At 37.9% G+C, this 26,602-nt stretch overlaps 1 protein-coding gene across 1 annotated transcript in view; it reads left to right on the forward strand.

Annotated features, from left to right (window-relative positions):
* PSMG1 (proteasome assembly chaperone 1) overlaps window positions 1-26,602 on the forward strand; it is a 77,794-nt gene that overhangs the window by 16,069 nt on the left and 35,123 nt on the right. Inside the window, exons 3-5 of the mRNA XM_053705926.1 lie at window positions 1,045-1,199; window positions 5,364-5,426; window positions 12,785-12,977. Coding sequence (XP_053561901.1) covers window positions 1,045-1,199; window positions 5,364-5,426; window positions 12,785-12,977 — 411 coding nt within the window. The remainder of the gene's footprint in view (window positions 1-1,044; window positions 1,200-5,363; window positions 5,427-12,784; window positions 12,978-26,602) is intronic.

Genomic DNA, 26,602 nt, shown 5'->3' on the forward strand with positions numbered 1-26,602 from the left:
TACATGCCGTTATGTGAAAATTGGTGTACACTGTCCTTTTGGAGGAAAAGCTATTTCCAACAGGAGGGACACGGTCATTATGATTCAGATAGAGTATGCAGTTTTAAAGAAAAAAACAAAAACACTTTACAATTTTTACATCCATTATAAAAATATGCACAATCTTTTTTTATATGCACACTTTATAAGGTACCAGTTCCTACTGTGCATGTGCAAGAGTTCACACTATATACGTATATTCATTTTCTGATTGGCTGGTGGCTGTCACATGATACAGGGGTGTGAAAAATAGATTTATTTTTTATATTTATAAGAAAAAAAATCAACTAATTTGAAATTCACATGAGGTGTTATTGCATTTCTATTCATTATACATTTGTTTATGCAATTCCACTGTATGTATTGGTACTTTAATGTTTTGCTTTGCCACATTTCATATGAGACCTTTTTGACATATTTATTTAGCTTAAAGGGACACTGAACCCGATTTTTATTTTCTTTCATGATTCAGATAGAACATGCGATTTTAAGCAACTTTCTAATTTACTCCTAGTATCAATTTTTCTTCATGGTCTTGCTATCTTTATTTGAGAAGCATTTTTTTTGGTTCACAAAATGGGTTGTACTTGCTGATTGGTGGTTAAATGCACCCACCAAAAAACAAGTACTGTGTAGGGTACTGAACCAAAATTTGGCTGGCTCCTTAGCTTAGATGCCTTCTTTTTCAAATAGCAAGAGAACAAAGAAAATTATTTGATAATAGGACTAAATTAGAAAGTTGCTTAAAATTGCATGCTCTATCTGAATCATGAAAGAAAAAAAAATGGGTTTAGTGTCCCTTTAATAATGGTCAGAGGCTTATGTCAAATAATTTGTGGTTTCACCAAAATTGTCCCAAACTGGTGATTTAATAAGGATAGAATGACCCAACAATAAAGTTTCCTCTGACTAACAAGGACTGATCTCTCAAATAGATAAATACACGCACACAGTATATATGGTTGTAAAGTCATCATTCACTGAATGTCCTGTTTTTCATTTCAGGATTTGTGTCTTCGTATATTTTGAGCTCTGGAAGTTGGGAAGTGTTTGGTTATGTCACACTGTGGAATGAGCGCTGTCGGGAGTTCGTCCGCAGCATTAACAAATCTTGTGCTGAGTCTTCATGCACCTTCTACCGATCCACCACTGACCCCACGGTAGGGATGAACTGCGGTCGGAGTATCGTGTAGAAACTATAAACTTTATTAGTACGAACCTAAATATATTAAAGGGACATAAAAGACCAATATTAAAATAGACATGTATTTATTTAATTTTGATGTAAAAGAATAACACATTCCTATAATTAAAACACTATCAAAACAAAGAATACAAAATGCATTGATTCGCTAATTTGAAGTTTCTCATGTAGACAAAACTGTTTTAATAAATAAATGAACAAAGCTTTATATTTGTTAGTTTTGTTAAAGGGGAAGTAAACACCTTGTAATTATTTCTGTCGTGCAGCGGTAGAATAACATATCAGCCGAGTCTATATGTTGTTAAAACAAACATCCTTTTTTCAACAGGCAAAATTCCCCCACCATTTGCCTTAATTGGAGTAGCCAATCTGGGCTTTAGTCCACAGATAACAAGGCTTAGCCACTGTTGTAAATTTAGTATAAAGTGCACTGTTCTACAGTTGGTTTCTTATAAAGTCATTTGGGGACATATGTGTAGCAGGGTTAGCCTTGTCAGCAGGGTGCATTTCATGTTCTGAGGATTAGAAATGGCAGAATTTTTAGAGCTAAATTATATGAAAAGGGGGCAAAAGAAATTATGAAAAATATACTGCAAAGTTTTTTCTTTAAAGGGAAACAACTTTCCAATTTACTTTTATCAAATTTGCTTTGTTCTCTTGGTATTTTTTTTTTTTTAGCCCTTAAAGGCTGCCTCTTATCTCATTTTGACAGTTTTTTTACAGTTAGACACTACTAGTTCATGCGTGTCATATATATCACATTGTACTCGCTCTCATGGAGCTATTTATGAGTCAGCACTGATTGGCTAAAAGGCAAATCTGTAAAAAGAACTCTGATAAGGCGGCAGTTTGCAGAGGCTTAGATACAAGGTAATCACAGAGGTAAAAAGTATATTAATATAACTGTGTTTGTTATGTAAAACTGGGGAATGGTTAATAAAGGGATTATCTATCTTTTTAAACAATAGAAATGTTGGTGTAGGCCGTCCCTTTAAGCATAACTAAACATTTTATATTAAAAAAAGTGTTTACTGTCCCTTTAATGAACTGATAACGAGCATTTTTTCCAACGTGTTGTTTGCTTTTCAATTGAATAACCTGAAAAGCACATGACTAGTGTTTAACTATGCACTGCCATTTCTGAACTGAACACAGCTACTGCTTGGTGGCCACATACACTCTTATTGGCCTTTTAAAGGGACATGAAACCGAAAAATGTTCTTTCATGATTCCAAACATACAATTTTAAAACAACGTTCCAATTTTATTTTTATCAAATTTACTTTGTTCTTTTGGTATCCTTTGTTGAAGGAGCAGCAATTCACTACTGGAGCTAGATGAACACATAAGTGAGGCAATTTAAGAGGTAATAATGTGCAGCCACCAATCAGCAGCAAGCTCCCAGTAATGCTTTGCTGCTCCTAAGGCTACCTAAGTATGTTTTTTTAACAAAGGATATCAACAGAACAAAGCTTATTAGATAACATAAGTAATTTGGAAGCAACAGAAACACTAACAATCCTCAATTCTATTCTCTGTTTTAAAGGGACATATTACTCATATGCTAAATCACTTGAAACTGATGCAGTATAACTAAAAAGCTGACAGGAAAATATAAGCTGAGCATCTCTATGTAAAAAAGGAAGATTTTACCTCACAATCTCCTCAGCTCAGCAGAGTAAATTCTGTGTAAAAAGTTATACTCAGCTGCTCCCAGCTGCAGATAAAACAATAAATAAACAAATGAAGAAATGAACAGCAGCCAATCAGCATCAGCAGTTCCTTAAACTGAATAGGCAAATAAGATGAGTGTGCACATAAGCTCACTCCCTTAGCTGTCCCGGGACAGACATACTGATTTGCTGCTTAGAAGTCCTTTACAATGGGATGTGGCTACTGAGGAACTTTTGAGGTAAAATATCTTTCTTTTTTACATAGAGATATCCAGGTGATATTTTCTAATCAGCTTTTTACAGCTATGCTGCATCACTTTCAAGTGTTTCAACATTTGGGTATTATGGCCCTTTAATCATGAAAGAACATTTCTGACTTTATTGTCCCTTTTAAATCTCTTAAAAAATACATCATCTATTGAAACATCTTACTCAAACATTGTCCAACTTTATGGCATTTGGCTTTGCACTGTGCTCACTGGTTGATGACTAAGATATGACCTACAGTGGCGATTCCTCGTTCTGTCTCTTCCTTTGCTTTATTCCTCGCATTCAAACAAAATTAATCATTTATTTATTAGGTTGCTTTACAGCAGGGGGTTTCAAAGGCTTATTCGGTGGGCCTCCTCACTGAGGAAATTTACAAGACACCGCCCCCCATAATAAATGTTACTTATTTTTTTTGTTTTTAAAGAAAATTTTAATATTTAGTTTGTTTTAATTGGGGGAATTTACATCTGATCCAGGGGTTCACACGCAGCTCTCAAGAGTCTATAGAAAAGGGAGAAGGCGCCTCCTCCCTTTTCTATAGATCTGTTTTGAAGTGGACGCCATTACCCTGAGGAGAGCAGCCTGCTAAACTCTGTGTGTGTTTCCAAAAACACACATTTTAATTGGACTTTTATTTACAAATATATAATCCTTTTTTCTAATTTTTGCACCTTGAAGTATATCTATATAGGTTATATTTTATATATGCATTCTTGTAATTTGTATTTACACATTACATATCTACATATCACTTATTGCAATCTGAGTAACAATTTATACCAAATATTTGTTTCCCCAGTCATTGCAGATTGGCTAATCTTAAAGTGATAGTGCCCCTTTTTACACTGTTTTGTGTTAACCTTTTTTCCAAGCTCTCAGTTTGCACTTTGCTACTCCTACGTTAAGTGCAAGTTACAGATCAAGACAACAAATGCAATGTCTGAGTGATTTCGACCTCATTGCTTTTCTACCGCCTATATCCTGCCCTTTGCCTTATTCCACCACAACTTGGCAAGTGTCACTGTCTGATCTTAAAAACATTCTATATTCAAAGTCAGCTGCTGCTTGTGGTTTCCATAGGCTAGTGTGAAGTGTCACTGCTCCCGTGCGCCCCCTGGGGAGGCCGCCTCACACTTGGCTATGTGACCTTATGTGGTATCTAAACCATATCAACGTTCACTGCTGTTTCTCATATATTAAAGGCACAAGTTAATTAGCATAAATTATAATTTAACCCTCATGAAGCTGTAAGAAAAAGTTCTATGATTTATTTATTTTGGATTAGCTCATCAGAGTATCTTCTTCATGCATCTTCTCTTTTTACTGCTATCTGCATGGGGAAAAACAAAAATCAAACAACCAATAAGCATAATCAGTGTTAAAGGGCCATGATACCCAAATGTTGAAACACTTGAAAGTGATGCAGCATAGCTGTAAAAAGCTGTCTAAAAAATATCACCTGAACATCTCTATGTAAAAAAGAAAGATATTTTACCTCAAAAATTCCTCAGTAGCCACATCCCATTGTAAAGGACTTCTAAGCAACAAATCAGTGTGTCTGTCCCGGGACAGCTAAGGGAGTGAGCTTTCGTGCACACTCATCTTATTTCCCTATTCAGTTTAAGGAAGTTTACTATGAAATATCATGAGAGTTAAGTGAAATCTCATGAGATCACAGTAAAAGAGTTCATGACCTCAGCACTGTTGATGCTGATTGGCTGCTGTTCATTTCTTCATTATTATTTTTTTTTTTTTACCTGCAGCTGGACAGCAGCTGAAGTATAACTTTTTACAAAGAACTTACTCTGCTGAGCTGAGGAGATTGTGAGGTAAAATATCTTCCTTTTTTACATAGAGATGCTCAGGTGATATTTTCCTGTCAGCTTTTTACAGCGATACTGCATCAGTTTGAAGAGATTTAGCATATGAGTATTATGTCCCTTTAAGTTCACACTGCTTTTCTCTAATGTTGTGAGATTTCATAGTAAACTCCCCTTTATGGAGGAGATAATCCTGATTGGATATTTAAAATCCCTTTTTTACATAAAGATATCCATGTGTTATTTTCTAGATAACTTTTACAGATATGATGCCTCACTTTCAGGTTTCATGTCCCTTACGTGTGTCAGAATGTATTGTTAGCAGAAGCTACACTAATGTAAATATATTTATTTCAGATGATGCTTTGCAAGTGCATCTGCTTTGTGGCAGAAGACCAACAGTTTCAGTGGTGTGAAAAGGTAAGAGAGAAAAGTCATCTGTTTCTATATGTGTTAAATAATTTTATTGTAAATACATTAACTTTTCTTACATTGTGCGTAGCCAATGTGTGCTCCACCAGATGAGGACGCAGGTAGTGATTGGTGCATACGCACATATGCCATCTCACCTTATCCGGAGTCAGACTGCAGCGTGTGGGACCTTATACTTGACTAGATGTTTAACTATTAAGTGTCTGAATTGTACAGCTCTAACTCCCCCGACACAATTCCTTGTATGGCTGGATATATAGCCCCCATTGATTTGGCAGAAAGCAAGACTTTAACAGTCATTATCTGCTGGAGCATGCCTAGAAGCAAATAAGCTGCTGTGAACTCAGTTAAAATACAATGCCTGTGTTTCTGATGTTAAACACTGATAAGGGGGGTGGATCAGACTACTCCAGACAGTATAGCTATATAAGTCATTTTACTTATTTTTGAAAATTATTTTAAAATACTTGCCAGCAATTTTTTAAACAATTTTTTCATGCAAACTATTTTTACATAATTAGCCCTTTTAGGATATGCACAGATCTCAACATGTTTTATGGCACTATAACATGCTTTCCAGGGAGGTCATTATCTAACATGGAGTACTTCTGCGCACGATAATCGAGAGCCATACAATCTGAAATGGTCTTTACTTTCTATGTCTTCAAAATGGTTAACATTAGAGTGGGCCAGCTCACTGCCTGCTCTCTGAAGTTTACTTATAGCTGCCTCACTTGTTCCCTAAATGTTTTCCTGTTTGGTGACTCTTAAGAGTCATACACGTTTTCTTGTTTATGTTGTTGTATATGAAACCTATCTTTATATTTTATGTACTAGACAGTATAGTAAGTTTTGATACTATTGATTTTATTTAGGGCCTCAAACAATGTATTTTCCGTCTTTAATCTACATTTTAATGTTTGTCTCTAAAGAGTTTAGTTTCTTTTAATGAGTGTTGCTAAGACTAGGAATACTTCTGTGTGAGTGCAGTGGATACGGTATTAATATATGTATTACTGATTAGGCTGCATGTGTCAGTATACTTTTTTTTTTAACACATCGTGAAGTGAAGTCCAATTTGGTGTCATTGCTCTCCTCTTTATAACTAGAATTTTGTTTTCAAGATGCTACCTGCGGCCGTGTTGGCACAATACAGTGTTTAATATCTCCCTTCATAGGAAATGAGAGGATACAGAAGTTGGTTTTTTTTTTAAGTTTTTACTGCAATAAGACCCTCATATTTGTGTTCAGCAATGTCCCTATGTACAGGTTTAATGGAGTAATATAATATATATGATCGCATTTAACAGCAAAATGTTGCCATGAAATATACCAAAATGGGCCCAGATCAAAACCTTGAATTGTCTACTTAAAAAAATAATAATATAGTTCTGTTAGATAAATAAAAAAACAAGGCTTTATTTCTGTTTTAAATGGCGTAATAACAAAAATGCTAAAGATTCTCTGGTATTTTGGGCATTTTATTCTAAAAATCCCATTGGTGAAGGAGTGAAACGCTGGTATTTTTTCTTCTTTTGTTGGTTTTAAATCTTTAACCTAAACTGACATTAAAGGGACAGTAAACATTCGTTTTCAAGCATTTCAGTTCAGTAGTTTGTGCCTTTTTATATGTCTTTGTTAACTCTTTTTGTAAAAACAGCCTACAAGGTCACCCTTGCCACCCCTCAGCAATAAGAATGTGTACAGCATGCCTCAATCCCGGATGTACTCACGCTTCTGTAGAGACCTTCTGTGCCTGCACATAATCACCTGATACCCCCATGTAATATGGGTAACGCCATGTGATCTTTCTGGTAAAAGTGAGTCTAACTCTTTTTAGACCCTAACAAGCATCAGTAAATCTAATGCTTAGTCCTCTTTACTGCAGTGTATCAGGACTGGCTTTGAAATTGCTGTTTTGCTGTTTCATATACTGTAGCCTCACAATTACACAGCATCTTGTTGTAAAGATATCAGAAGGGCATGTTATGGTGATGTCATGATGACAGGTAACCGCTGTACTTTAATGATTTCATTAACATGCAGGAAAATCATTACAGTTTTACCCATTGGCTGACAGAGTGCTGCTGCTCTTTATTACAGACGAAGTGTTAGAAGCCAGTGTGTCACTTTGCTCTGTTGCTCATCTAACTCCCAAATATTTCTCTATTCAACCCCCTACTACTTCTGCACCCACTCACCTTTACATCTAGCTGCTTGGTGCAAAGCACTCACTGCTACCCAGGTAACAAATAAACAGCAAACTTCATGAATCACAACTTGCTGACAGTAATAACCAATCAAAAATGAATACTTTAATAAACATCAGATGGGAAGGTTTATCTGATGCTCATTGGTGTTTTTATTAGGGTTAATAAGACTCACTTCTGCCCAAAAGAGGACACAGCTTCTCCACAATTACATTGGTGTGCCAGATGCCAGATGGTTGTGTGTGTTTATAGAACATCTCTACAGAAGCTGGCCAGACAGCGTCGATTCCGGTGCAAGCACAATGGTAAGTGAAGAGGGCTGACTGTACATTTCTTATTGTCTCTACCACCCACTGAGAACTGACAGAACCTGCCTCAGCTGTAGGGCAACCTGGGGACCTCACAGGAATTAATTTGGATAAGTAATTCTTAAACACATTATTGAATTGAAAGATTTAAACGTTAATGGCGACTTTCCCTTTATAACTATAACATAACTATTTTTCACATAATTATATCTGGGCATTTCCAATCCTTTGAGCCAAGGAACCACAATTCATAGAAGCTGACCTTTTTATAGCTTCTTAATTTTAAGTATATTTTGTATAGAGCTATATTGAAAAACACTTTCCTGGCTCCTACAAATATGCAGCTGGCTTCTACATTTTTTTCTCTCTTTCATCTGGCTCCTAAATGTGAGATTATGTCATGTCCCCAATTTGTTTTAGATGAGAATTCTTTGTTAGACACATTTTTAATTGCTTAGAATGTCTGAAATAATGTGGTTTGTCTACTCTGGCAGTAACTGTAAACATTGAAAATGTGCAGAAAATCCGCTCAATTCCTTGTTCAGTACAGCCATGGGCTTTTAAAGCTAACGCTACAAAGAAAACTACTTAATCAATCTTTACTTTAAGAAATTTATACTGGAGATAGATATCATAGGGATGAATGTTCTGTGCTTTGGGTGCAGTTATAATCCATTAGAGTTTCCATGCAAGAACATTTATATTCAAAGTCAGTATTATAAAAAAATTTCTAAGTCATGCCGATCCATTAGAAAACTCACTGTTTCAATTTGTGAAACTACTCAAATTACATAAACAGTGTAACAGATAAATTATATTGACTTGTTTTTTTTTTTAACAATAATATTTACAGTGCTCTTTATTTTTGCTTGTACTTTAATAGTTGGTAATTTTATATACCGGAGAGCGGCGTGATTATTGTAGGTTATGCTTATTTGGTGCTTAAACTATCTGATTTCCCCCATAAGTCCTTGAGGAATATTATTGATAGGTAAGTAGATATATGAATAGACAGACATATGGATGGATAGATACAGTATATGGATCAATAGATATTGAGTTTATTTTTATTTTCTGGAGCATGAAATATTTTTGCATGCCTCATCATGCTTAGATTTCGCTTTGATTAACCTACAGATGCTCAAAGTATTGTGTTTCATTTTCCAACTTTCTCCTTTTACCTAATGATCAAGAAAATGTGAGTTTAACATAAACAATGCTTTTTCCCTACATCTGTGCTAGCAGGATATGGTTAGGATTTACAGAAAGCTGTAGATAAACATAATCATTTCAAAATAAACATATATAACATATATACATTTGTTTTGAAATGTTTTAAACACAGTATAAACAACTGTGATACATTTTTACTGATTCCTATAAAGATACAGTATATTGACAGATGTAACGTAGATTCAAACATCTGAGTCATAAAGCAAGATCTAAATGGATTACGGCTTGGTATTTTTCTATAATTGCAATGTGCCATAGTTCTAGGTAGGTGCTGTCAAACCTTTTTTACCTCTGTACTTTTACTGTCATGGCCAATAAACATATATCAGAAATGCGAACAGTCCAGTGACTTTATTTGTGAGTTGTGCTACTTTTGAAATTCATACGATAACCCTGATTTATTTTTTTAGTGTGTCTGGGACCCCAAAGTCTGTATCATGTAGCATAGCAAAGTAATAATATTTAGTCTAAAAAATAAGTTCTAGACATTATTACACAGTTTGCCATTTAAACAACATTTAAAGTGAGGGTAAACTCTCCCCTTTGTAAAAACAGATCTGCAATGTTAGTGATATTTTATATTGAGTTTAATTAATCAGTTATAACGAAGATGCGCTATAACTTACTTTTTAATATAGGTATAAAATTCAAATACGTTGCACTCTGCAGCCCACTGCAGAAGTCAGTTTTCCTGTGAGCTAATAGTTTAAATGCTTCTCCAATCAGCGCTCGAGCTACAACAAATGGTGCCCAAAGGGGAGCGTGCTGATTGGAGAACAGTTCAAACCTTTAGCTCACAGAAAAAGTTACTTTTAAAGTTGGGAGCGGAGCGAGGAGAATTTGAGTTTCATATCTATATTAAAAAGTAAGTTGTGGCGCAACTTCATTACAACTGATGAATTAAACTAGACTTAAATTAGTCTCCATTGCCTCAGCCACACAATATCTCTCCTCCCCCCCCCCTTTTCCAAAATTACCCACAAAACAGCCAGTCAGAGGATCGTCTTTATTGTTAATGCTGCATGTTCCTGCGCTGGTCAGTGCCTATTTCCTTCACAGAACACCTTTTTTTGTTTTGCTGCATTTTATAATCCTATAATGAAATGTAATATTAATATATATATATATATATATATATATATATATATATATATATATATATATATGGATCCTGGGTGTTTTCTCACCATTTTAAAATAATTATTACCTGTTAAGCATGTAAGTTTGCAAGCACCACCTTGCATAAGGTGTTTTACGGTAGATGGCAACTCGCATCCGGGGACTGCTATCCTAGATGGTATGTGGTACTGTTTTTGCTTCTAGTACTATGTATTTAGAGAAAAACTTGCCCAAAGTACCAAAGAATTTTTAGCAGTTTTGCTATAACTCTTTTTAAACAAAAATATATAGTTTTAGAGGTAAATTTAAAACAAAAAAAACAACAAAGTATCTATTTTTATTTATTTTTTGGCATTAAAAGAGTTTTGAGTGGATGACAATTTAAATTTATTCACAGAATTAAGATATCGTAAAAAGTAAAAATACATAAAATCATTAATTTTCACATTCCACAAAATGTCATGTCCCTTCAAGGTCTTAATCTTCAGCTATGTCTAAAATGATGCATTTTGTATAGTAGAACTGCCCAAATTCTCAAAATTGACCCTCAAAACTGTATATATCTTTAAAGAAGACAACCCAAAGTATTGATTTACGCCTATATTGGTATATTTAATGTCACCATTTGGCTGCCAAATAAAAAAAAAATGTTTTTCTTTTTTGCAAAAATTGGGATTCTCATTGAAATAATTTACACATAACTGCTGCAGTCATAAGACAAATGGTTGTAAAAGCTTCTCTGGGATCCCCCGTGTTCAGAAATAGAAGACATTCATGGCTTTGCCATTGTTTTTGGCAATTAGATGGCTGCTAATTGCAGCTGCTCACCACATTTCTGCAAATTGAAAAGGTGTTTAAAGTTGCATTCACTATCTGTATTATGAAAGTTTAATTTTGACTTGACTGTAACTTCAGTGTTTGTTCTAGTGTAGGGATTACCCTCCCACCTGACACCTTCCACTCCCTGATCCCTCCCAAACATCTCTCTCCCACTGGTCAACACCTTCTTAGATACTGGCAGACAATTTTCCAGAATGCAGTTTATTTTTATTTTTTTAAATATGTAATTTGTTTACATTTCTTTAGTGTAGGGATCCCTCCCATTTCCATAACCCCTCCCCACAAACCACTCTTCAACCCTCCCACTTTACCATGTTTGTTACTGGCAGACTGGCTGATTACTATTTTATTTTTTTATTATTTATTAAAAAAAAAATCTGTAGTGTAAGGTTCCCCTCACCCACCCCACCTCTCCCTTCCAAACAATCAATATTTATCTGCAGTGTAGGGACCCACCCCAACCCATATTTTTCTGTATCATAGGGACCCATCACTTCCTCTCTATTTCATACCAATTTTCCATATTCTAGCGAAAACCCTCCTGTGCTGGTCCGCCCACCAGACTCACTCCTTCCCACCGGCACCAACAGAAAAAGTTATGGACAGTGACACAGACAGTGTTACTTTCTGTAATGATTGGCGATCTAGCTTCATATGGTAAGGGACTTCATAGTATATATGTATAAGCATTTTGTGATTGAATTTTGGCTGTCACATGATATAGGTGAAAAGCAAATGGAACTTACTTTGAAATTTGTCAGAAAATAAATCTACTACTCATTTGAAATTCTGACTACTTTTGCATTGTCTTTTTATTTTGCATTTTTTAATTATGATATTTTTAATTATGATATTCTGCTATATTTAAAGGACCAGTCAACACTGTAGATTTGCATAATCGACAAATGCAAGATAACAAGACAATGCAATAGCACTTAGTCTGAACTTCAAATGAGTAGTAGATTTTTGTTCTGACAATTTTAAAAGTTATATCTTTTTCCACTCCCCCTGTACCATGTGACAGCCATCAGCCAATCACAAATGCATACACGTATCATGTGACAACAATCAGCCATTCACAAATGCATACACACTTATTCTTGCACCTGTTCAGTAGGAGCTGGTGACTCAAAAAGTTTAAATATAAAAAGACTGTGCATATTTTGTTAATGGAAGTAAATTGGAAAGTTGTTTGAAATTGCATGCTCTATCTGAATAATGAAAGTTTAATTTTGATTGAGTGTCCCTTTAATGGTCCTGTAAATTCACAAATAATATCCTTTTTTAAAATGTCTGGTGGCACAGGGCCAGTTTTAGGTGTTGCAAGGTGCCCTCTTTCTGCTGTTCTCACCTCCAGAGAGCTCATTTGAGTTGTGTCTACTTTATTTTCCAGAATGAATATTCCATCATAAATAAAGTAGAAATCATAGAATGAAGAATACTTTTACATTAGTTCTTCCCCTTACGTGCTTAGAATCATGTTCATGCTTTGTGTTTAGTAATTTGTGCGTCCCTAAAATATAAATGTTTTTTTTTTTTTTCTATTGTAGATAAGAATACTTGTAAAGTATCTGGTCTAACACATGATAACATATAGATGAAAATAATATAAACTATATATTTTACTCTTTTTCAGGTTTTTAGCAGCTTGCAGAAGAATAATATGAAAGTAACTGTCCTCACCAGCTGCCCTGTCTCTAACTATAAAATGTCCACCTATAATATTCCGGAGCCCTTTCTGAAAATGTTGAAGACCAAAGAATACCAGGAGGAAACACCCTGCTCTTTGATGGAACAACCCAATATAGTGGACGGTCTGCCGGCTGCAGGTGACGGACCCATTTAGTCGTATTAAGCTTTTCTACCACCAAGTTTTTAGGAATCAATGTTTTAATAGCCCATTATCAAAATATTCTCTTGGCCAACCCAATATTACTTCTCTGTTTTATGAACAATATTATATAGATTACTTGAGAAACAGAAGAAATACTCATGTTTTTTTTTTTAAACTTTATACCACAAGAGCGATAGGCACAAAAACCAATGACAGCGTTAAATTACAGTACATACATGAGAAAGTTATTACATCTTGACAAATACAGGACTCTGGCTATAGAACGGTATAAAGAGAGTCCACTGAGAGTTTCTTAATAGTCCCGCATTGACATATCAGTAAAGTCAAGGGTCACAAAATACTCATGTTTATTAATAAATGTGTTCTTAATTTTTGTGATTATGCTTAGAAACCATGGATCTAAGCTATAATGTCACATATTGTCATACTCACAATGTGATATACAGAACAGCATCAAAAGAAATATTTGTGAAAAATAGGCAATTACAAAGTACAAATAAATATAGCGGTCTATTACGTTAAAGGCACATTTAAGCTAATACATTCATTTTCTATCCTTAGATTGTGTGGAATTTAAGGTTAAAAGGTACAGGTGGGCATTCTTTCCAGAGCAGCATTTTCTCTCATTATTATCTTCATTTTTTTGGTATCCTTTGTTGGAGTAACAATGCAGTACTGGGAGTTAGCTGAACACATCAGGTGAGCTAATGACAAGATGCATATGTGTGCAGCCTACAATCGGCAGCTAGCTCCAAGTACTACATTACTGCTCCTAAGCCTAGACATGCTTTCTTTCATACAGGTGGTGATAGTCCATGATCCATTACTCCTGGGAATTTTCATTATATCCTATAATTTACTATAAAAAAAATTATAAAATATGAGGAAAAAATGAAAAAAAAAAAACACTTTTTCTAACTTTGTCCCTCAAAATCTGTTACACATCTACAGCCACCAAAAAACACCAATGCTAAATAGTTTCCAAATTTTGTCCTGAGTTTAGAAATACCCAATGTTTACATGTTCTTTGCTTTTTTTGCAAGTTATAGGGCCATAAATACAAGTAGCACTTTGCTATTTCCAAACCATTTTTTTTTCTTCAAAATTAGCGCTAGTTACATTGGGACACTGATATCTTTCAGGAATCCCTGAATATTCTTTGACATGTATATATTTCTCCAACATTGGTGTGTCCGGTCCACGGCGTCATCCATTACTTGTGGGATATTCTCCTCCCCTACAGGGAATGGCAAGGAGAGCACACAGCAAGAGCTGTCCATATAGTCCCCCTCTGGCTCCGCCCCCCCAGTCATTCTCCTTGCCGCTCTGAACAAGTAGCATCTCCACGGGGATGGTGAGGAGTTTGTGGTGTTAGTTGTAGTTTTTTATTCTTCTATCAAGAGTTTGTTATTTTAAAATAGTGCTGGTATGTACTATTTACTCTGAAACAGAAAGAGATGAAGAGTTCTGTTTAAAAGAGGAGTATGATTTTAGCAGCAGTAACTAAAATCAATTGCTGTTCCCACACAGGACTGTTGAGCTGAGAGAACTTCAGTTGGGGGGAACAGTTTGCAGACTTTTCTGCTCAAGGTATGACTAGCCATTTTTCTAACAAGACTGTCATTTTTCCCTCATGGGGATCGGTAAGCCATTTTCTTAGACTCAGACAGAATAAAGGGCTTAGTATGGGCTATAAACTGGTAGACACCTTTAGGGGCTAAATCGATTGCTTTATTTAAGTATTATATGCAGTTTAAAGTGAATTTCACACTTTTTTAATATTGGGGAACGTTTTTAGCACCAGGCACTTGTTAAGACACCTTCCCAGTCAGGAAGGGCCTTTCTCTGTAGTATGCAGAGCCTTATTTTCGCGCCATTATTGCACAGTTACTTTTGAGTTCAGTACATGCAGCTGCATGTGTGAGGGTCTGGTATCCACTGAAAACGTTCCTAGAAGGCTTCAAATACCCCCCTGGGATTGGTGAAGTCGCAACAAAGGCTGTGGCTGGGACTGTAGGGGGGTTAAAATTGCAAAAGGCTCCGGTTTCCACATTTTAAGGGTTAACAGCTTGAAAATTGGGGTGCTATACATTATGCATTAAGACACTGTGGTGAAAATTTGGTAAAGATTGGATAATTCCTTCATAGTTTTTCACATATTCAGTAATAAAGTGTGCCTTGTTTAACATTTAAAGAGACAGTAACGGTTTTGTATTAAAAATGTGGTTCCCCCTTCAAATATATGTGATAATTGTGCACAAAGCGTCCAAACAAAGTAAGGACAGTACTGTCACAAATAGTAAAGTTGCCCAAGATGATTCCTCAGATGAAGGAAGTAGACATAGTTCTACATCATCTCCTTCTGTGTCTATACCAGTTATGCCCGCACAGGCGACCCCTAGTACTTCTAGCGTGCCAATGCTTGTTACTATGCAACAATTGACGGCAGTAATGGATAACTCCATAGCTAATATTTTATCCAAAATGCCAGCATTTCAGAGAAAGCGCGATTGCTCTGTTTTAAACACTGTAGAACAGGAGGGAGCTGATGATAATTTTTCTGTCATACCCTCACACCAATCTGAAGTGGCAGTGAGGGAGGGTTTGTCAGATGGGGAAATTTCTGATACAGGAAGAATTTCTCAGCAGGCAGAACCTGATGTTGTGACATTTAAATTTAAATTAGAGCATTTCCGCGCATTACTTAAGGAGGTGCTATCTACTCTGGATGATTGTGACAATCTGGTCATCCCAGAAAAATTGTGCAAGATGGACAAGTTCCTTGAGGTCCCGGTGCACCCTGATGCTTTTCCGATACCTAAACGGGTGGCGGACATAGTGAATAAGGAGTGGCAGAAGCCAGGCATTCCTTTTGTCCCTCCTCCTATATTTAAGAAATTGTTCCCTATGGTCGGCCCCAGGAAGGACTTATGGCAAACAGTCCCTAAGGTCGAGGGGGCGGTTTCTACACTAGCCAAACGCACGACCATTCCTATTGAGGACAATTGTGCTTTAAAAGATCCTATGGATAAAAAATTGGAGGGTTTGCTTAAAAAGATTTTTGTACAGCAAGGTTACCTCCTTCAACCTATTTCGTGCATTATTCCTGTCACTACAGCGGCGTGGTTCTGGTTCGAGGAACTGGAAAAGTCGCTCAGTAGGGAGACTCCGTATGAGGAAGTCATGGACAGAATTCACGCACTTAAGTTCCTTTATTTTAGACGCCGCTTTGCAGTTAGCGAGGTATAGCGGCGAAGAATTTAGGGTTTGCAATTGTGGCGCGCAGAGCGCTCTGGCTAAAGTCTTGGTCGGCGGATGTATCTTCCAAGACAAAATTGCTTAATATCCCTTTCAAAGGTAAAACCCTTTTTGGACCAGAATTGAAAGAGATTATTTCAGACATCACTGGGGGAAAGGGCCATGCCCTCCCACAAGATAGACCTTTCAAGGCTAAGAATAAGTCCAATTTTCGTTCTTTTCGCAATTTCAGGAACGGACCGGCTTCCAACTCTGCAGCCTCTAGACAAGAGGGTAACGCTTCCCAGACTAAACACGCTTGGAAACCAATGCAAGGCTGGATCAAGGGTAAACAGGCCAAGAAGCCTGCTGCTGTTACCAAAACAGCATGAAGGGGTAGCCCCCGATCCGGGACCGGATCTAGTAGGGGGCAGACTCTCTCTCTTTGCTCAGGCTTGGGCAAGAGATGTTCAGGATCCCTGGACACTAGAAATAGTTTCTCAGGGTTATCTTCTAGAACTCAAGGAACTACCCCCAAGGGGAAGGTTCCACATGTCCCACTTATCTTCAAATCAAATAAGGAGACAGGCATTCTTACATTGTGTGGAAGACCTGTTAAAGATGGGAGTGATACACCCAGTTCCAACTGTGGAACAAGGTCAGGGATTTTACTCAAATCTGTTTGTAGTTCCCAAAAAAAGAGGGAACTTTCAGACCAATTCTGGATTTAAAAATTCTAAACAAATTTCTCAGAGTTCCATCGTTCAAAATGGAAACCATTCGAACAATTTTACCTACAATCCAGGAGGGTCAATTTATGACTACCGTGGATTTAAAGGATGCGTATCTACATATTCCTATCCACAAAGATCATCATCAGTTCCTAAGGTTTGCCTTTCTGGACAAGCATTACCAGTTTGTGGCTCTCCCATTCGGGCTAGCCACTGCTCCAAGGATTTTCACAAAGGTGCTCGGGTCCCTTCTAGCGGTTCTAAGACCAAGGGGTATTGCAGTGGCACCTTATCTGGACGACATTCTAATCCAAGAGTCGTCTCTTTCCAAAGCAAAGGCTCATACAGACATTGTTCTAGCTTTTCTCAGATCTCACGGGTGGAAGGTGAACGTAGAAAAGAGTTCCCTGTCTCCGTCGACAAGAGTTCCCTTTTGGGAACAATAATAGATTCTTTAGAAATGAAGATCTTCCTAACAGAAGTCAGAAATTCAAAGCTTCTAAACGCTTGTCAAGTTCTTCACTCTATTCTGCAGTCTTCCATAGCTCAGTGCATGGAAGTAGTAGGGTTGATGGTTGCAGCAACGGACATAGTCCCTTTTGCTCGAATTCATCTAAGACCATTACAACTGTGCATGCTCAAGCAGTGGAATGGGGACTATACAGACTTGTCTCCAATGATTCAAGTAGACCAGATGACCAGAGACTCACTCCGTTGGTGGTTGACCCAGGATCACCTGTCCCAGGGAATGAGTTTCCGCTGACCAGAGTGGGTCATTGTCACGACCGACGCCAGTCTATTAGGCTGGGGCGCGGTCTGGGATTCCCTGAAAGCTCAGGGTCTATGGTCTCGGGAAGAGTCTCTTCTCCCGATAAACATCCTGGAACTGAGAGCGATATTCAATGCTCTCCGGGCTTGGCCTCAACTAGCGAAGGCCGGATTCATATAGACAACATGACGACTGTAGCTTACATCAACCATCAGAGGGGAACAAGGAGTTCCTTGGCGATGAGAGAGGTGTCCAAAATCATCAAATGGGCGGAGGATCACTCCTGCCACCTATCTGCAATCCACATCACAGGAGTAGACAACTGGGAGGCGGATTATCTGAGTCGTCAGACTTTCCATCCGGAGGAGTGGGAACTTCACCCGGAGGTGTTTGCCCAGTTGACTCAATTATGGGGCATTCCAGACATGGATCTGATGGCGTCTCGTCAGAACTTCAAGGTTCCTTGCTACGGGTCCAGATCCAGGGATCCCAAGGCGACTCTAGTGGATTCATTAGTGGCGCCTTGGTCGTTCAACCTAGCTTATGCGTTTCCACCATTCCCTCTCCTTCCCAGGCTTGTAGCCAGGATCAAACAGGAGAAGGCCTCAGTGATTCTGATAGCCTCTGCGTGGCCGCGCAGGACTTGGTATGCAGACCTGGTGAATATGTCATCGGCTTCACCATGGAAGCTACCTTTGAGACAGGATCTTCTAGTACAAGGTCCATTCGAACATCCAAATCTAGTTTCTCTGCAGCTGACTGCTTGGAAATTGAACGCTTGATTTTTTCCAAGCGTGGGTTTTCAAATTCAGTGATAGATACTCTGGTACAAGCCAGAAAACCTGTGACTAGAAAGATTTACCATAAAATATGGAAAAAATATATCTGTTGGTGTGAATCCAAGGGATTCTCTTGGAGTAAGATTAAAATTCCTAAGATTTCTGCTTTACACAAACGACTGGCAGCTGTGCCAGAGATACAAGCTTTTGTACAGGCTTTGGTCAGAATCAAGCCTGTTTACAGACCCATGACTCCTCCTTGGAGTCTAAATTTAGTTCCTTCAGTTCTTCAAGGGGTTCCATTTGAACCTTTACATTCCATAGATACCAAATTACTTTTCTTGGAAAGTTCTGTTTTGGTTGTTATTTCTTCTGCTAGAAGAGTTTCTGAATTATCTGCTTTGCAGTGTGATCCACCCTATCTGGTGTTCCATTCAGATAAGGTTGTTTTGCGTACTAAGCCTGGTTTTCCTCCGAAAGTTGTTCCAACAAGAATGTTAACCAGCATAAGAATATCAGATTTAATGTTTTAGTTAGCAGATACAGTAGGAAAGAGAGGAAGGTCAAGAAGCTATTTAGCAGAGAAATTAAGAAAAATCAAGAAACAGTATCTCTCTCTTATATGTGAGAAAGGGTGAAAGTTGTAGAGGCATGGTTAGGTGCTGAAACTGTTATGAAAATTTTTGGCTTGTGGATTGATGACTGGCCAAATGCTGTAAAAAAATATTCGATGTGATTTATTGTTGTTTATTATTTGGTTTTCAAACAATATAAATCAAGGAATATGAGAATTGTAGAACTTAATATAATAACGGGTGGAAATGTTTCAATGTGGAGCTGCGCCTCCAATCACATGTAATATCTGAGTGAATTTCCAATAAAACATTTGAAAACCAAAAAAAAAAAAAAAAAAAAAAAAAAGAATGTTAACCAGCAAATACTTGTTCCTTCTCTGTGTCCGAATCCAGTTTCAAAGAAGGAACGTTTGTTACACAATTTAGATGTAGTTTGTGCTTTAAAGTCCTATTTAGAAGCCACAAAGGATTTTAGACAAACCTCATCTTTGTTTGTCGTTTACTCTAGTAAGAGGAGAGGGCAAAAAGCTACTGCTACCTCTCTTCTTTCGAGAAAAGTATTATCAGATTGACTTATGAGACTGCCGGACGGCAGCCTCCTGAACGAATCACAGCTCACTCTACTAGGGCTGTGGCTTCCTATGAGCCTTCAAGAACGAGGCTTCTGTTGATCAGATATGTAAGGCAGAGACTTGGTCTTCTCTGCACACTTTTGCCAGATTCTACAAATTTGATACTTATGCTTCTTCGGAGGCTTTTTTTGGGAGAAAGGTTTTGCAAGCCGTGGTGCCTTCTGTTTAGGTAACCTGATTTGCTCCCTCCCTTCATCCGTGTCCTAAAGCTTTGGTATTGGTTCCCACAAGTAATGGATGACGCCGTGGACCGGACACACCAATGTTGGGGAAAACAGAATTTATGCTTACCTGATAAATTACTTTCTCCAGCGGTGTGTCCGGTCCACGGCCCGCCCTGGTTTTTTAATCAGGTTTGAAAAATTTTCTTTCTCTATACACTACAGTCACCACGGCACCCTATGGTTTCTCCTTTTTCTCTTAACCGTCGGTCGAATGACTGGGGGGGGCGGAGCCAGAGGGGGACTATATGGACAGCTCTTGCTGTGTGCTCTCCTTGCCATTCCCTGTAGGGGAGGAGAATATCCCACAAGTAATGGATGACGCCGTGGACCAGACACACCGTTGGAGAAAGTAATTTATCAGGTAAGCATAAATTCTGTTTTTTTTTAAGAAGACATCCCAAAGTATTCTAAGGGAATTGTATAGAGTGGCGCTCTGTGAGGAGCTAAAAGAGTGTATGTATAAACAGATTTAATCAAGGGAATTTCCGGCTAATTCAGTCGGTAATATATTAGACCAAAGAAAGAGGATTGTATATTCAAATAAGCAAAGTGGGTATTTATTGATTATATAAAATGTGTCTATTATGTTATAAAATTAATATATCTAGTATCAATATCTAAAAACCTCCTAAAGAAACTTATAATTCAAAAGTCAGGATGTGGCCACATCTCTAAAAAACCTTCTAATATAATTCCATAGGTAATTAAAATGTATTCTACGAGTAAGCTGTTGGACTTAAAATCAATGCTAGGTATGTCACTTAAATTCTGTTATTTAGTGATTAGACACAATGCATAATTACATAATACATTTGAGGAAAAATAAAATATTCAAAAAATTCCTTTGTGTAATTGTGAGCAATGATTCGTTATGGATAAACAGCTGTTTCTCTTGTTAAGTGTGTTCAGTCCACGGGTCATCCATTACTTATGGGATATATTCTCCTTCCCAACAGGAAGTTGCAAGAGGATCACCCAAGCAGAGCTGCTATATAGCTCCTCCCCTCACATGTCATACCCAGTCATTCTCTTGCAAGTCTCAACAAAGAAGGAGGTCGCGAGAGGAGATAGGAGTTTTTTTTACCTAATTATTCTTCAATCAAAAGTTTATTATTTTAAAATGGCACCGGAGTGTGCTGTTTTTTCTCTCAGGCAGTATTTAGAAGAAGAATCTGCCTGCGTTTTCTATGATCTTAGCAGACGTAACTAAGATCCACTGGCTGTTCTCGCACATTCTGAGGAGTGGGGTAACTTCAGAAAAGGGAATAGCATGCGGGGTCCCCCGCAAATGAGGTATGTGCAGTAATTTTTTCTAGGAATGGAATTGACTAAGAAAACATTGCTGTTACCCATATGATGTAAGTACAGCCTTTAATGCAGTAGTAGCGACTAGTAGCGACTGGTATCAGGCTGATAAATGTATGCGCAGTTGAGTTATTTTCTAGGGACTAGAATTTGACTGAGAAAATACTGTTAATACTGAAATAAATGTATGAGCCTTAACTGCAGTAGAAGCGACTGGTAGCAGGCTTAGTGATAACTTTGCATAACACTGGAAAGTTGTTTTTAAAACGTTTACTGGCATGTTATTCGTTTTGTGAGGTACTTTGGTGATAAATCTTTTTGGGCATGATTTTTTTCCATATGGCTAACGTATATTTCTGCATAGAAACCGTTGTAACAGGTCTCCCACTGTTGTAATATGAGTGGGAGGGGCCTTTTTTAGCGCCTTGTTGCGCAGTTAAAATTCTAGCACAGTCTTCCTGCTTCTTCCTCATTGATCCAGGACGTCTCCAGAGAGCTCAGGGGTCTTCAAAATTCATTTTTGAGGGAGGTAATCAGTCACAGCAGACCTGTGACAGTGTGTTTGACTGTGATAAAAGCGTTAAATCTTAAATTGATTATCCGTTTTTGGGTATTGAGGGGTTAATCATCCGTTTGCTAGTGGGTGCAATCCTCTGCTAAATTCATACATTTACTGTTAAAATTGTTGGCTATAACTGAATTAGTTCATTGTTATTTCAACTGTGACAGTTTTTTGTGTTTTTAAAAGCGCTGCAGCGTTTTTTCTATTGCTTGTAAATTTATTGAAAGATTTTCCAAGCTTGCTAGCCTTCATTGCTAGTCTGTTTAAACATGTCTGATACAGATGAATCTACTTGTTCATTATGTTTAAAAGCCAATGTGGAGCCCAATAGAAATATGTGTACCAATTGTATTGATGTTACTTTAAATAAAAGTCAGTCTTTACTGGTAAAGAAATTATCACCAGACAACGAGGGGGAAGTTATGCCGCCTAACTCTCCTCACGTGTCAGTACCTTCGCCTCCCGCTCAGGAGGTGCGTGAGATTTTGGCGCCAAGTACATCAAGGCCCTTACAAATCACTTTGCATGATATGGCTAATGTTATGAAAGAAGTATTATCTAATTTGCCTGAGTTAAGAGGCAAGCGCGATAGCTCTGGGTTTAGGACAGAGCGCGCCGATGACACGAGAGCCATGTCCGATACTGCGTCACAATTTGCAGAACATGAGGACGGAGAGCTTCATTCTGTGGGTGACGGATCTGATCCGGGGAGACCGGATTCAGAAATTTCAAATTTTAAATTTAAGCTTGAGAACCTCCGTGTATTGCTAGGGGAGGTGTTAGCGGCTCTGAATGATTGCGACACGGTTGCAATCCCAGAGATATTATGTAGGCTGGATAAATACTATGCGGTACCGGTGTGTACTGACGTTTTTCCTATACCTAAAAGGCTTACAGAGATTATTAGCAAGGAGTGGGATAGACCCGGTGTGCCCTTTTCCCCTCCTCCGATATTTCGAAAAATGTTCCCAATAGACGCCACCACACGAGACTTATGACAGACGGTCCCTAAGGTGGAGGGAGCAGTTTCTACTTTAGCCAAGCGTACCACTATCCCGGTGGAGGATAGTTGTGCTTTCTCAGATCCAATGGATAAAAAATTAGAAGGTTACCTTAAGAAAATGTTTGTTCAACAAGGTTTTATATTACAGCCCCTTGCATGCATTGCGCCCGTCACTGCTGCTGCGGCATTCTGGTTTGAGTCTCTGGAAGAGGCTATTCGCACAGCACCATTGGATGAGATTATGACCAAGCGTAAAGCCCTTAAGCTAGCTAATGCATTTGTTTCGGATGCCGTTGTGCATTTAACCAAACTAACGGCTAAGAACTCCGGATTCGCCATCCAGGCGCGCAGAGCGCTATGGCTTAAATCCTGGTCAGCAGATGTAACTTCTAAATCTAAATTGCTTAATTTCTTTCATGTAATTAGCAAGAGTCCATGAGCTAGTGACGTATGGGATATACATTCCTACCAGGAGGGGCAAAGTTTCCCAAACCTCAAAATGCCTATAAATACACCCCTCACCACACCCACAATTCAGTTTTACAAACTTTGCCTCCGATGGAGGTGGTGAAGTAAGTTTGTGCTAGATTCTACGTTGATATGCGCTCCGCAGCAAGTTGGAGCCCGGTTTTCCTCTCAGCGTGCAGTGAATGTCAGAGGGATGTGAGGAGAGTATTGCCTATTTGAATGCAGTGATCTCCTTCTAAGGGGTCTATTTCATAGGTTCTCTGTTATCGGTCGTAGAGATTCATCTCTTACCTCCCTTTTCAGATCGACGATATACTCTTATATATACCATTACCTCTGCTGATTCTCGTTTCAGTACTGGTTTGGCTATCTGCTATATGTAGATGAGTGTCCTGGGGTAAGTAAGTCTTATTTTCTGTGACACTCCTAGCTATGGTTGGGCACTTTGTTTATAAAGTTCTAAATATATGTATTCAAACATTTATTTGCCTTGACTCAGAATGTTCAACTTTCCTTATTTTCAGACAGTCAGTTTCATATTTGGGATAATGCATTTTAATTTAACATTTTTCTTACCTTAAAATTTGACTTTTTCTCTGTGGGCTGTTAGGCTCGCGGGGGCTGAAAATGCTTCATTTTATTGCGTCATTCTTGGCGCGGACTTTTTTGGCGCAAAAATTCTATTTCCGTTTCCGGCGTCATACGTGTCGCCGGAAGTTGCGTCATTTTTTTGACGTTATTTTGCGCCAAAAATGTCGGCGTTCCGGATGTGGCGTCATTTTTGGCGCCAAAAAGCATTTAGGCGCCAAATAATGTGGGCGTCTTATTTGGCGCGAAAAAATATGGGCGTCACTTTTGTCTCCACATTATTTAAGTCTCATTTTTTATTGCTTCTGGTTGCTAGAAGCTTGTTCTTTGGCATTTTTTCCCATTCCTGAAACTGTCATTTAAGGAATTTGATCAATTTTGCTTTATATATATGTTGTTTTTTCTCTTACATATTGCAAGATGTCTCACGTTGCATCTGAGTCAGAAGATACTACAGGAAAATCGCTGTCAAGTGCTGAATCTACCAAAGCTAAGTGTATCTGCTGTAAACTTTTGGTAGCTATTCCTCCAGCTGTTGTTTGTATTGATTGTCATGACAAACTTGTTAAAGCAGATAATATTTCCTTTAGTAAAGTACCATTGCCTGTTGCAGTTCCTTCAACATCTAAGGTGCAGAATGTTCCTGATAATATAAGAGATTTTGTTTCTGAATCCATAAAGAAGGCTATGTCTGTTATTTCTCCTTCTAGTAAACGTAAAAAATCTTTTAAAACTTCTCTCCCTACAGATGAATTTTTAAATGAACATCATCATTCTGATTCTGATGATTCCTCTGGTTCAGAGGATTCTGTCTCAGAGGTTGATGCTGATAAATCTTCATATTTATTTAAAATGGAATTTATTCGTTCTTTACTTAAAGAAGTACTAATTGCTTTAGAAATAGAGGATTCTGGTCCTCTTGATACTAATTCTAAACGTTTAGATAAGGTATTTAAAGCTCCTGTGGTTATTCCAGAAGTTTTTCCTGTTCCTAATGCTATTTCTGCAGTAATTTCCAAAGAATGGGATAATTTGGGTAATTCATTTGCTCCTTCTAAACGTTTTAAGCAATTATATCCTGTGCCGTCTGACAGATTAGAATTTTGGGACAAGATCCCTAAAGTTGATGGGGCTATTTCTACCCTTGCTAAACGTACTACTATTCCTACGTCAGATGGTACTTCGTTTAAGGATCCTCTAGATAGGAAAATTGAGTCCTTTCTAAGAAAAGCTTATCTGTGTTCAGGTAATCTTCTTAGACCTGCTATATCTTTGGCTGATGTTGCTGCAGCTTCAACTTTTTGGTTGGAAACTTTAGCGCAACAAGTAACACATTGTGATTCTCATGATATTATTATTCTTCTTCAGCATGCTAATAATTTTATCTGTGATGCCATTTTTGATATCAGAGTTGATGTCAGGTTTATGTCTCTAGCTATTTTAGCTAGAAGAGCTTTATGGCTTAAAACTTGGAATGCTGATATGGCTTCTAAATCAACTTTACTTTCCATTTCTTTCCAGGGTAACAAATTATTTGGTTCTCAGTTGGATTCCATTATTTCAACTGTTACTGGTGGGAAAGGAACTTTTTTACCACAGGGCTAATAATCGTTTTCGTTCCTTTCGTTTCAACAAAGAACAAAAGCCTGATCCTTCATCCTCAGGAGCAGTTTCAGTTTGGAGACCATCTCCAGTCTGGAATAAATCCAAGCCAGCTAGAAAGGCAAAGCCTGCTTCTAAGTCCACATGAAGGTGCGGCCCTCATTCCAGCTCAGCTGGTAGGGGGCAGGTTACGTTTTTTCAAGGAAATTTGGATCAATTCTGTTCACAAACTTTGGATTCAGTGCATTGTTTCAGAAGGGTACAGAATTGGTTTCAAGTTGAGACCTCCTGCAAAGAGATTTTTTCTTTCCCGTGTCCAAGTAAATCCAGTAAAAGCTCAAGCATTTCTGAAATGTTTTTCAGATCTAGAGTTGACTGGAGTAATTATGCCAGTTCCAGTTCCGGAACAGGGGATGGGGTTTTATTCAAATCTCTTCATTGTACCAAAGAAGGAGAATTCTTTCAGACCAGTTCTGGATCTAAAAATATTGAATCGTTATGTAAGGATACCAACGTTCAAGATGGTAACTGTAAGGCTATCTTACCTTTTGTTCAGCAAGGGAATTATATGTCCACAATAGATTTACAGGATGCATATCTGCATATTCCGATTCATCCAGATCATTATCAGTTCCTGAGATTCTCGTTTCTGGACAAGCATTACCAGTTTGTGGCTCTGCCGTTTGGCCTAGCTACAGCTCCAAGAATTTTTACAAAGGTTCTCGGTGCCCTTCTGTCTGTAATCAGAGAACAGGGTATTGTGGTATTTCCTTATTTGGACGATATCTTGGTACTTGCTCAGTCTTTACATTTAGCAGAATCTCATACGAATCGACTTGTGTTGTTTCTTCAAGATCATGGTTGGAGGATCAATTTACCAAAAAGTTCTTTGATTCCTCAGACAAGGGTAACCTTTCTGGGTTTCCAGATAGATTCAGTGTCCATGACTCTGTCTTTAACAGACAAGAGACGTCTAAAATTGATTGCAGCTTGTCGAAACCTTCAGTCACAATCATTCCCTTCGGTAGCCTTATGCATGGAAATTCTAGGTCTTATGACTGCTGCATCGGACGCGATCCCCTTTGTTCGGTTTCACATGCGACCTCTTCAGCTCTGTATGCTGA

Source organism: Bombina bombina, chromosome 3 (assembly GCF_027579735.1).
Source record: "Bombina bombina isolate aBomBom1 chromosome 3, aBomBom1.pri, whole genome shotgun sequence".
Classification (NCBI taxonomy): Eukaryota; Metazoa; Chordata; class Amphibia; order Anura; family Bombinatoridae; genus Bombina; species Bombina bombina.